Source organism: Tympanuchus pallidicinctus, unplaced genomic scaffold (genome assembly GCF_026119805.1).
Source record: "Tympanuchus pallidicinctus isolate F22 unplaced genomic scaffold, pur_lepc_1.0 scaffold30, whole genome shotgun sequence".
In the NCBI taxonomy this organism is placed as follows: domain Eukaryota; kingdom Metazoa; phylum Chordata; class Aves; order Galliformes; family Phasianidae; genus Tympanuchus; species Tympanuchus pallidicinctus.
The window spans coordinates 5,164,564-5,176,817 of record NW_026294748.1 but is presented as its reverse complement, the minus strand read 5'-3'; the positions used below and the strand labels follow the sequence as shown (position 1 = coordinate 5,176,817).

Sequence of the window (12,254 nt, the reverse complement as noted above, 5' to 3'; positions counted from 1 at the left end):
TGGCTGCTGTGAACAGGAGCATGCACAGACCCCATTGGTGATCCTGGTCAGCAGAACCAAAGTCCTTAGGGTTCCACTGTAATGAAATGATCATTAACACTCTATGAAATGCTGAATGCAGAACTTGGAACCAGGAGGCCCTTCTCCGGTCTCCAGCTATGTGAAAGGACTGGAGCTGACTCCAGCTTTACTGAAATCTTGGTGCGTCTGTTTGTAACTTTGTGCTTCTAAATTTCATCTGGTTTCAGTTCAAATTCAGTTTTGTTTGCAGCTGAAAGCTGAGCTCTGAAATGAGGTGGGTGAGGGAGGTGAAGCTGGAATTTGAAAAGTGAAAATTTTGCACATTTACACAGATGGCAGGCAGCACAAATTCATAGTAGGAATACTTCCTCATTTTGAAACCAGTTTGTTTAGGAGAAAATTAAACTTCTAATGGTCCTGGAAAAATCAATATGCTTGGAAAGTAAAAATCTCTGTGATTTTTGTTTGGATGTAAGTTTTGAAGCACATCTGCTTATGCTGACAAAGGGGAAATGAAGATATTCTTTGGCATGAAACGAGTTTGAATGAAATGCCCCAGTCACCAAATATTGCTTCCTTCCTTCCCTATAACTATACTAAATATCCACACCATTTAAACCTAAAGCATGTAATTATATCTATTTTAAGAAAAGCATTAGCAGCGTTATTCAAGACCAAGTATCGTACTAGGACTATTTTTGCAAGAAATCCAGGGTTTTTAGATCTCCCCCCGTTTATTGCATGCACTCTGCAGGGCAGCAGCACTTCAGACAGCTGCAGCAGGAGCTCACAGGGCAGGGCTGCTGCAATGGAATGGAATGGCAGCGGCCCACTTGGCGTGGTTCTTGATGGATGTGAGCATAGGATGTAATGATTTACTTCACCCATGGACTTGGACAGGCAAGGCTGATGAAGTAGAACTGCTGGTTTTTGCAGAGAGTGCAGAGCAGTGCACGAAAGGTGTGAGCCTAGTGAATAAATCAATCCCACTGCAAGACTGAATTGGACATCTACAGCACAGAAGGCAGAGTGCACATTGTATGCAAATGGGAGAAGGCTGCATCCCTGTGCTGTTAATAAAAGCAAGGTTTATTGTTTCCACACCTCCTCTGTCATCTTTCTGCAGTTACAAAGGCAGTGATTAGCCGGGGACATTACAGCTGCATTAATTAACCAGGCTGAAGAGCACAGGGCAGCTTGCAAAGCAGGCACTTAATGGAATTTGAGGCAGAGACAATGCTGTTGTTTACTGGGTAATGTAGGAGTTGCCAAGCAGTATGTCCCCACGCAATTAAAATACCACTGCACATGTGCTAAAAAGGAATATTTGAATGGGATTATGGAGCAATTACAAGTTGTCTTATTGTGCTGGCTCTGCGTACCCCTGGGGTTACAGAAAGCAGCTCCTGCAGGAAGCTGGCAGCGAGCAGTATTTGGTTGATGAAAGCTTTCTATTGTTCCTTCCTTAATTGAATATTTACAGCAGGAAATAACCATGATCGTGTCTCTGGAGTTCGGGTTCACTGTCAGGTTCTCCCCCAGTGGAGGAACTATTTCAGGCCGTGATTACAAGGCAGGGGTTCCCTTTGGATGCCTCAGACCCCTGCATTTAGCAAAGTCATTCTTTCTTGGCCTGGGTTCACAACGCCATGCCTGTAGGCAGCTCCTGGAAAGCCATGGTAGGAGTCAGCCTGTCTGCTCACAGCTCCTAGCCCTGTGAGTATCAGTGGCCTCTTCTGCATTTCTGGGCTTTGAAAGCACTTCGTAAGAGGCAAGTAAAGTCTTCAGCAGATCCTGCTTGTGCTCATGTCTTTATAGACTGCAGCAGCAAAACAAGAAACAAACTTCAGACTGTTCAGAGGTGGCTTTTTGAAAGGATAAGTTTTTTGATTACTCTGAGATTTCATCAGTCCATAGAGCTCACGTGGTGAGAACACAAACGCTCTTTCCTGAAGCATCTGACACCATTATTTTCCCCCTGTGCGTTATTTCAGATTTGTTTGCGTACTTCGGGCTGCAGGAGGTAGGCTTGGAAGCATTGGCTGCAAACTAGATCAAGTGCATGTTTTGAATGTATTCCAGTCAGGGCCATCACTGACACTCCAAAGGAGAACAGTGGGAGGGCTTTGTGAGGTCAGCATTTCTACATTTCACCAGAATGAAGAGCAAAAGCATAACACGTTCAGGATGAGCAGATGACAAATGTTTGGAACAGAAGTCAGCCTTGGCTTCTCAATCAGCTGGTGATTCCAGAGGAGGTCACTCCAGTGCTGAATCCTTATCTCTGCTCTGCAAAGCCTCTTTCAAAGTTTTCTAAGCACATAAACAAACTCCAATTCTTGGGGCTGAGAAGAAGCTGGACAAAATCAGTTTCATGTTGCCCATTGTTCATTCTTTCCATTAAGAGGCTCAATTCAATGTGCTTACAAGCTTGACTATGCAATGCTGTGTGTTTTGATTCAGCCAACCTATTATAGTTGGATTGAACTCTCCAAAGGAATATGTAAGCCAGCATGCCATGTGGGTCACATCAATGGGGCAGGGGGCTGTTCCTCCTTACAGACTGCATCACTTGGTGTGCAGGGGGAATAGCTGGGCTGTAGCTTGAGAGGGACAGCATGAGACAGAGTGGGAGTGCAGGTGACCTAGGCAGGGCAGCTGTTCATCCTCCTCGGGGGCTGTGTGGGTCAGGATTGAAGTGCACTGGTGGGGTTGTATGTCATTCTAGCACGTGATTCATCAGAAATACTGTTAGTAGCAGCCACACAAGGAAGCAGCACTTCGACAGAGAAATGTGAGGACAGAGAGAAGCTGCTTAGTGCTACCAGACTTCAAAGCCTTAAGTGCAGGTTTCAGGAAGCAGTCTGAAGATGCGGCGATGAGTCCACCCCTTTTCCTTTGAGAGCTCAGCTTTTTCATGATAGAGGCTTTTATGAGGCTTATTAAGCGAAGACTTTGTCTGTGTCCCAGAGCAATCAGGTATGGAAATAACATGAAAGTGCTTTTAAATGAAAGAAGTGGCTGGGTGAGCATGTAAGGAAGCTTTGCATTTAACATCCCTCTCTTTCCACCCAGGGATGACTTGCCAAGCTCGCAGCTCCTACATGGACACAGAGGTGCTGTGGGGACATCGCTTCACTCCTGTCCTCACCCTGGAGAAGGATTTTTACGAAGTTGATTACAACAGCTTCCACAGCACTTATGAAACCAACACTCCTGTGTGCTGTGCCAAAGAGCTGGCCCAGTCCCGCCGGGAAGGCCAACTCCTCAGCAGCATCTCCAGTGCCACTGTCCTGGGTGGAGGCAGAGAAGCAGAGACGGCGAAAGGGGAGGAAGAGGAAGAGGAAGAAGACAGGGAGCCAGCAGCATTCAGTGGAGCCAATGGGACAGCGGGAGAGGTGAAAGAAGATCTGCCTGTATAACACGTGAGCTGCTGGGCAGTCAAAACCCACACACACAGCAAGTGAGGAATTGACTGGGAGTCAGAGACCTGAGGTTTATATCCAGATCTCTTTCCTGCTGCTTGATCCTGGCGAGTCACTGCACAGCACCGTGCCTCTGTTTCCCTTCCCTTTTAACTGTACGGCGAGGTCCTGAGCTTTGAACTCATTTGCAAAGCATTTGGATCTCTGTGGACAAGGCTCACTAAATACAATCACGGTTAAAATTGAAATCCCCACCAGTAGTTGTTTCAAAAGATGTTCATTGGACATTCAAAACATTTCCCCTTGCAAGGGTATTTACAAAGGTAAAGATCTAGAAGCTCCCATCTCAGTATGAAGAATGTGTTTTCATGCCTTCACTTAACTTGTGAGTGTATGTGTTGTAGATATTGTTACTGCTTAATTAAAAGAAGACCAAAAAACCTCTCCTGTACATCGTGGAGTTTTTGTTTTGTGATTTTTGCAAAAGAGCTTAGTTGGTGTTCTGCTCCAAGACCACAGAGATCATTGTTTATTTCTTACAAAACAGGACAGCTTTCCCTGCAGATCTTAGCAGGTTTATCCAATGTTTTTGTCTATCATCTTTGTGCACTCTTCTTATGGAACTACTGATACACTTCACAGTCCATCCACAATGAGAACAGATAGATGCTGCCCCAGTAAAGGTTTCTTTTCTGGCTGGGTGTCTCATTTCCAGTTGATTATTAAAAAAAGATATGTAGCTACCTGGGAACTTGAAATGAATTTCACCTAGAGTTCCTGGAGTAGGTAGACTGGGTAAGTGAATTTGCCAAACTCTCTTCCATAAAATGCATGCTTACAGTAAGGGTTTAGATGCTGATGTTCCTATAGCTAATGGGAACACGTGCTGACATAAGCAAAGCCATCTGGCCCCACTACTTCAAGCATGCTGGTTGGTGGCTGGCCCTGCAACGTTCTTCTTTCGTGAGGTAGGAGGTGCAAGAGTACAGAACAGGATTAACTAAAAAGATAAGATAATAGGGGGAAAAATAGGTAAAATTTCCTAGAATGGCTTGTCCTTTTTCTAAGATCCTCACTTCTCACTCTACCTCTGCCTCTGCAAAGATTTTTTTTATATTCCAGAATGTTTCAGTCTGTAGCTGAAGTGAACTCCTAATGTAGGAGAGAGTAATGGAAAGTAGAACTGTGACTGATCCATGTGAGGCAGAGGCAATTTCAGCCCCTCAGAGGGAGGTTATATAAGCTCTAGCTGGCGAGCTAACTTGTCCAGTTCAATTCAGCATGAGAGAGGGCTGGCTGGGTCCCCTACGTGATGCCAGAGATAGACAGCTTGGAAAATGGCACTGGATTGCATCTGTACCTTGCTTCTTCTACCTGTGTGATACCCTCCAGAGAGAAGCTAGCCATCTTCAAATTGCCAAAATGCTATTTCACCACTTCATTTCCCCTGAGATCTCATCACACAAAGCTGCTCTTTTCCAGTACTGTCGAGTCTGAGAAATCGTATATCCTACACCTTAGGAATTTTTGTCACTGAACATTATTAGTAGCAAAATAATTGCTGAATGTATAGTTGGGTGTGTGTGCACATCCATTACAATGACTGAGAGTTAAATATTCCTCTCTTCTTGAGCAAAGCCCTTATGCAGCTGTGTGTTTCTTGGCTCCCTCAGACTGTTCCTGCATTTGAAGTTTGCACATAGGCCTAAGCACCTTGTCGAAGAGATGCTTCAGTGTCAGTGTGAGCATGCACTGAGTATTCAGTACATACAAGGAACCATACTTTCCAGTTGCATAGCATGACAGTCAGGTATGTGGAGGTTGGGTCAGGCAGTCTGGTTGTTGCCTTCCCAAAGCATCTCAAGCCAGCCCATGTTCTCCTCCTGAGCTGCATCCCAAACAGAGGTTGATTTCATTGAGCATGTTGAGTTTTTCTGAAAGTAAGAGAAGTCTCTTCCTTCATGCAGTCATAAAGGTAAACTTCCTCTCTCCAGCAGGCAAACCTATCTGCTCAAATTTTTTATGTGCTTTTCCAGCACAACACAGTACAAAACAATGGAAGTCTCAGCAGCCAACACTGATTGAAGTAGTTTGATTTCAGGTACACATTTCTTTCCTGCAATCATTAATGAATGTTTCTGAGCAAACAAAAAACTGTATTTCTTGGCAGGATAGATGGAAAACACCTTCCTAACACAGGAGAGTTGATGAGCTGTGAATGGAGACAGGGAAGGAGAGCTGCTCACAGTAAAGGCTTTGTTGTTCAGCTTGGCTTTGTTTGGGGGCTTGGGGCTGCAGTGGGAAGGAGACCTGCAAGCCCTCATCCTGCGCATCAGCTGCTCTCCCAGACCACATCATCCAACTGTTCTGCTTTTATGCAGTGTCACAGTGCTCTCACACAGCCCAGCTGACCTGGATGTCTCCATTCACTGCTTCCTCCTGCATGACTTTCCACATTTAAGCTCCATTAGTTTTTACTGAACTGTGTTTCTTAGATTGATGTGAGGATGCATGGACATTAGAAGTGCAAGTGTTGGCATTTGCTTTCTGGGCATAATCAATAGAAACGTTGAAATGTACCTTTATTTTTCATTTGAGCTTCCCTGGCTTTAATTTTCACTCATTGTGAGACCTGTCACTCGTTTTTATGCTCAGATTTACTCCTTTTATCGTTTTCTCTCATTCATTATTATGAATATATTTCCATCAGAAGTAGCGGATCTTGAAGCAGAGATAAGGGGAATGTTATTTATGCTCAAGTAATTAATACCTTGTCATAAGCTCTGCACACTGCCAGCCATATCTGCTGCAATACAGGAGGGCGCGTTGCCAGAATGCGTTAAGCAGCAGTTTTGGGGATGATGGAGAGGACACTTAATGAGGTTACAGGGAAACTAGGCAAGCTCCGAGTCCATGCATAAAAGTGACAGCAGTTTCCATTTTGAGGCCAGCGACACAGAGATAAGTGCTGAAAGTCTGATTCTGATGCTCCCACTGGCACCAATCAGCCCAGGGATAACTGGTCACTTAGGTAGGTGCGAGGAGTGGGAAGCAGGAGCATCTATCTGGTGGCATTTTGCTATATGAAGAAGTCAAGGGCAAGTTCCAATCTCATTTATGCCAGGGAGATGGGAAGACACTCTGGTGGAGCCTGGTGATCCCTCTGTGATGCCAGCATACAACAGAGCAGTGCTCAGCTCTGAAGGACTATTGGCTGTGCTTTGGAGAGGAGGGCTGCACGTCCAGGTGTTACTGTGTGTAGGCAGATGCATACAGAGGTGGCTATTTTTGAACAGCACATGCTGTTGGAATTACTCTTGCTAAAAAGTAAAGCCCTGAGAAAGTATCAAACTCATGGTCCTGGTTGATGAAGATGCTGGGGTTCATATCACAAAAATCTGATATTCAAGTATATTCTTTCGAAATTCTACTTCGGTCCTCCAATCCTGTGAGGATTTACAGCTCAGTTAACTAAATGCAGGTAAAGCCAAAGGTTGCTAAAAAATACTATGAATCCGTGGTTCTATCCCATAATGGAAGCAAATGCCTCCCCCTTACCTGTTACCCAAACACTCAGCAGTGCCTGCAAAGGAGCGTGTGCTGCTAGCTAAGCAGTTACACTGACTATTCCCATTGTTTGAAAGGGAAAGAAATGCACCATAGGAACTCCTAGAAATAGGAAAGCCCATCAGATGAAAAACCTCATGAGAATTAGGATGGCAACTGTAGCCATCCATATTCATGCAGATTTATCACTGAATGAGGAAAAAAAAAACTCGCAGGAATGGGAAAAGTAATGATGGTGAATGCTATTCAGTATTCCTACCCCCCATGTGTTGTTCTATCACGTGTCCATCATTTTCATGCCAAACAAATGAGCAGTACAATCACTACCGAATTCACGCCCCATCTGCCTCCCTCGCATTCGGTAGCAGAGCTCAGCTGTTTCTCTTCCTCCCAGAATAGAAAGAGAAGAAACAGATGCCAGGTGCAGGCAGAGAGAGCCACTGCCCAACCGACCCTTGAAGGAAGGCCAGGAGGGGTTTGTCTGGATGGGATGAGGCTTCTCTTTGCTGCCAGGCTGAGTAGAGACAGACTGCATGGCTGAAACAGCACTCAGATAAGGAGAAGGGAGTGGGTCTGCAGCTCTGAGGACCCTTCAGTAACACAGATGAGAAGTTTTTATCACATTTATTCCATGATATCAGGTTTTACTGAATCATAGCTGCCTCTCTGCCTTGTGCTTCCCCTGCCTGTTTTTCCTGCCCATCTGTTCTCAGGCTCCTTGCAGTGAAACCGTGAGCTGCGGCGTGCAGGACTGCTGCTGTTGTGTCTGCAGAGCAGCCAGCAGGGCTGAGTCCTGCAGTGATTCCTGTAGCACACGTGATAGACCACCAGAATAATGAACTGAACAAACAACTGGTCCTTGCTGGTATAAATGAACAGCTAGCCTTGAACAAACTGCTGTGCTTCATTATATACAATATCAAAGAATGCAGCATAATTGGTGGCTAAGGCAATGGGCTGCGACCCAGAGAACTTGTGTTTTATCCCTGGCTTCCACTGACCTCCTGTACAAATCAGTGTGAGGCAGTGCTTACACGTGGTGCTTTGTTTGTCATATCTGTGTAGGCTGTGGTTCAGGAAGACCCACGAACATGTCCTGAATTTCAAGCTGCCTGATTTTCCAAACTAAGGCTCGATGGCTGCAATTTAACTGAAGCAGGAGCTACAGCTTATTCTGTTGTGGGATTTGGGATACTGTCACAGGGCATCAAATAGCAACAAGTGGGTCATGCTCGTGATTTCAGTCTGATTGCTGTGGTCACTGATGGAGACAAGAACCAGGAGAAACTTCAGAGACACAACACTGGACGGCTCCCAAGCTGTGTCCCCGCACTGCACAGCCCCTACAAGCAACGCATTCAGCTTGTGCCTTGTTTTGATGGTTGATGCAGGATGCGTGTCGTGTTGGGAGTAAGGGCAGTTCCTGTTCCTGGAATGGTAATCATTCCATTTACATAAAACATATTCATTAAACTGCCTGAGCACTTGTACCCCTCGATGAGTTTTCTCCCTCACCACATCTTGGCTGCTTCCGGCTTGATTTATGGCCCTCCTGACCTTTTCATTACTCGGTCTCTCATGGATCCTGTCCTCTGTATGTTACCACATCAGTTTTTCTTGTCCTGTTTGACATTTAATTTTTAGTGACTGTAGTGTAGATGAAGTTGTTTTTCTTTGTTTTGCACACACTGTTCTGCTGCTCTCTAGGCTGTAGAAGCTGTCGCTGTAGAAACACAAGGGGGAACTTACTGCCCTGAAATTTTGAGGTTTTTCAGCAGCAAACTGAAAATTAAAGCTGGGGGTGAGTCTGATAATGTCCCCTTGGGCTGCTGGGAATGACAAAGTGGGTACATGAAAGCTACCCTCATCAGGAACCTGCAGGTCCCAGTGTGCCCCTCAGCATCCCATGGCACATGTGAAGTTGCCCCAGGCTCTGGGAGTCCCTTCTACCCCCCTTTGGCTGGCACTGCTCCCCAGCTCTGCAAAAAGTGGGAGCTCATCCTCACGTGAGGAATTATTGTGACCTGTCCAAAGACGGATGTCGATACGTTCTGTCATCCAAAACAGTCCAATGTTTCACCTTGTGTTCAGCTGAAGAGTTGAAAGTGGATCTCCTCATTGCCCATGGGACTGTGGTATTATTGACTGAACCACAGTGTTTGCTACTCTGTGTACAAGAAATATCAGATGTCTGGAAGAACTAATGAATATTCAAAGAGTGTTGCATTCCTGTGATCTCCAGCTGATGGCTGCATTCATTCATAAGCATTTAAGTAACGCTTAGATTTGATCATTTTTCATAATCCTTCTTTAACGAGGAGCAAAACAATCAGGCTGTGCTTTTATAGAGTGAATTTGAAATTAAAATTAGATATTTAGGTGTTATTTCAGTTGTAAAGTAGCCCTTAGTTCTGATGGGGGGGAGGGCAGGGATTCCAATTATGTTTAATTTGTATTCACAAGGCTCAGCTAGGCAAAGTACTAAGGACTCTTAGAAGTTCATAATATTTCTATAGTGCACAGAGCTTTTCAGCACCAGCATCAAATTAGTTCTTGGAAGCAGCTGTTCACTATATTAACGTAATATATCCCACACATAGTGAAAGAAACTGCTTGGCCTTTCAGATGAGAGGACACCCAATCTTCATAAATATTGAACTGCAAAATCCCTGCATGGGGAATACAAGCTGATTCTTTTCTTTTTCACCAGCTGTGAACTACTACATGTGATGTATGGTACAAGCTCTCCAGGAAAGAGGAGCAAATTGAAAACACTACCCCTGTGGGTTCCCTTATTAGACTTGAAGTGACTGAAATTCACAGGACACAGCTCATTAAAACAAGGCTGACAATCTGTGACCTCTTGAGAAGCAAAGATACGATCTGTGCTGAAAAACACGCTGTGGCCTTGAAGGGGGAGAGAACTCAGCTCCAGAGGAGGAAAATGTGGGTAGATGCTAATGAACCCACTTGTTACCGAGGCACATCAGTCCTTACAAGTGCATCTTCCAGGGGCTGGGTAAGCAGGGAGCAGCTCCAAATGAGGTGATGGACCCCTGGGCAGCTGTCATTTCCAATCACAGCACCCACTGGTGTCCTTCCCGGACATATTAATGATCTGCTTTGCAATGCACAAAGTAATGGAAATGTCCGTGTCTGGGTATTTCATCCCAAAAGTGGGAATCCAGCACCTTGCAGGGCCCTGAAGAAGTTGCTTTATCCATTACTGAGACTGTTGCCTACATTTGAGGGCACAGCCCAGTACTCAAAGTGCAGTCAGTCATCAGCAGGAGCAAAACTGTGCTGATACCCGGAGCTGTGCCATGGAGCTGTGGTCTGCTTGGTGCACTGGGGCAGCGTGTGCTGAGCTCTGTCCTTTCCATAACCACCCTTCAAGAGCACCCAGCTTTATATGGGAGAATTAATAACCAGGGAGGGCTGTTCTGGCTGCTGTAAATCAACGTGGCGTTATAGAACTGTCCGAAGCCAGACAAGGCTGCATTCTGCAGCAGACAAGCTGACTTGCCCGCAGGCATAAGTCCTTTCAATTCCTGTGTGGGTACACACTACCTTAGGGCACTTTCTGTTATGTCAGTACCCAGCCTGCTATTGTACATTTCGGTACTGAATATTCAGTAACAGGTTGTTTGTGCTGAAGAAGAGAGCAGGATGTTTTTCCCACAAACTTACTTCTCGTGCCACAAGAACCTGGGGAGTAACATGTCCAAAAATGCTAACATTCGCTACTTGAAAAGCAGCAGCCGTAGTGGTTCAATCCCTAAAGTGATCATCTAATTCTTCTCTGACATTTTCTGTAAGTGAATAAACCTGCATCTTAATTCCATGCCTGTCAAAGCTTAAATAATGCGACATCAGCTCTTAAAGTGATTGATCCAAATAAAGACCGTGAAAAATGTAGCCTGGCTGGAAACATTCAATGAAATAATACATTTCAAAGAGGGTTCCCCCATCCCTGCTAATGTGAAAGATTTGAATTGTGGGAAAGGAAAAAATGAGATGAGAACACTTAAACTGATGTGGCTCTGCGTGAGGGAGAGTAGGAGCTGAATACAAAATGGACTCAATAATTATGAGTGAGATTCATGCTCGAGTGAAGGAGCAGAGTCTGTTCTGATGCCTCTCCTAAGGTGTGCAATTAGGTTTCCAAAATGACCCACCAGCCACATCCAAAAATTCTGGCCCCTCTCTCTGGGGATGAGGAGGGAGTCAGCAATCCTGCTTTGTGACATGCAGACGACTGGTGCTCTACTTGGAGCATTCCCTTAGGAGGAATGAGAAGTGGGAGTTCAAGAAACAGTGCTCTTATAAATTCCTCGTGGCTCTTGTGTAAATCTTACTGTTCGTCTCAGGGAGAAAGGGATGGAAAGGTGCAGTAACAGAGAGGAAAGCCCTTTTTGCTGTTACCATAGCTGTCCATCACGTACTTTGCAGTCTCTGAGCCGTTGTTGTGGGTTTTCTAAATTTGTTTATTTGTTTTCCAACTGAAAATAGATCCTGCATTTATCCTGTTGTGATTCTGGCAGAAAGAGGCAGCCTTTCCCTCATCCCAGTCAATTCAGTGATTCACTTCTTACATAGCCTGCTGATTGTCGCAGGGATGAAATTACAGTCTTTGTAAAATGATGGTGAAAGAAGCCTGGCTCATAAATATTTCATTCTTGTATCAGTAATTTTAGAAAGTGAACTTTTTACCGTGGTGCAGCCCTGTGTGCAGGGAGCTCCCTAACCTGATAATGCTGGAAGGAAAGCTTGTTCTGAATATTCAGTCTGCACAAAGCACAGGGAAGAAGAGAGGTGGGTGGGGAAGGAGAGAAATGGGAAGGAAAAAAAAAGAGAGAGAGAAAGGAAACAAAGAAAGGAAGAAAATCAGGAATGTACAGGTTTATTTTTAGGAAGTATTTATTCTTAGAAATGGCAAATCAGAGCCAGGCTGGATTCAGTGGAGCATTTGTACGTGATGTTCTGTGATGTTCTGATACACAGGCATCCAGATGCCCTTCATGAGCCCAGTATGCAGCACACAGGTTGGCCAACCTTCCATCAGCATGGGTCGTCCTAGGGAGTGTTTGATTTCTTTTGCACCTCTGCTATTAATAACTGAGGTGGAAGAGGAAAACTGATAGGTTTTAAATGCTGGGGTGATTATTTAAAGTCAGATTATATTTGGCATGCACATTTATTTCCATTCCAATTAAATATGTGGCCCTCTTACTTTAAATA

At 44.8% G+C, this 12,254-nt stretch overlaps 1 protein-coding gene across 5 annotated transcripts in view; it reads left to right on the top strand.

Moving 5' to 3' along the window:
• KCNJ5 (potassium inwardly rectifying channel subfamily J member 5) overlaps positions 1 to 3,920 on the top strand; it is a 51,829-nt gene extending 47,909 nt beyond the window's left edge. For 4 of the 5 annotated variants that reach the window (XM_052697116.1, XM_052697117.1, XM_052697115.1 and 1 more), the window contains one exon: positions 3,097 to 3,920. In XM_052697116.1, coding sequence (XP_052553076.1) covers positions 3,097 to 3,443 — 347 coding nt within the window. In that variant the 3' untranslated portion in view covers positions 3,444 to 3,920. The remainder of the gene's footprint in view (positions 1 to 3,096) is intronic. The other variant, XM_052697118.1, reaches the window with a different exon arrangement.
• Positions 3,921 to 12,254: the final 8,334 nt, after the last annotated feature.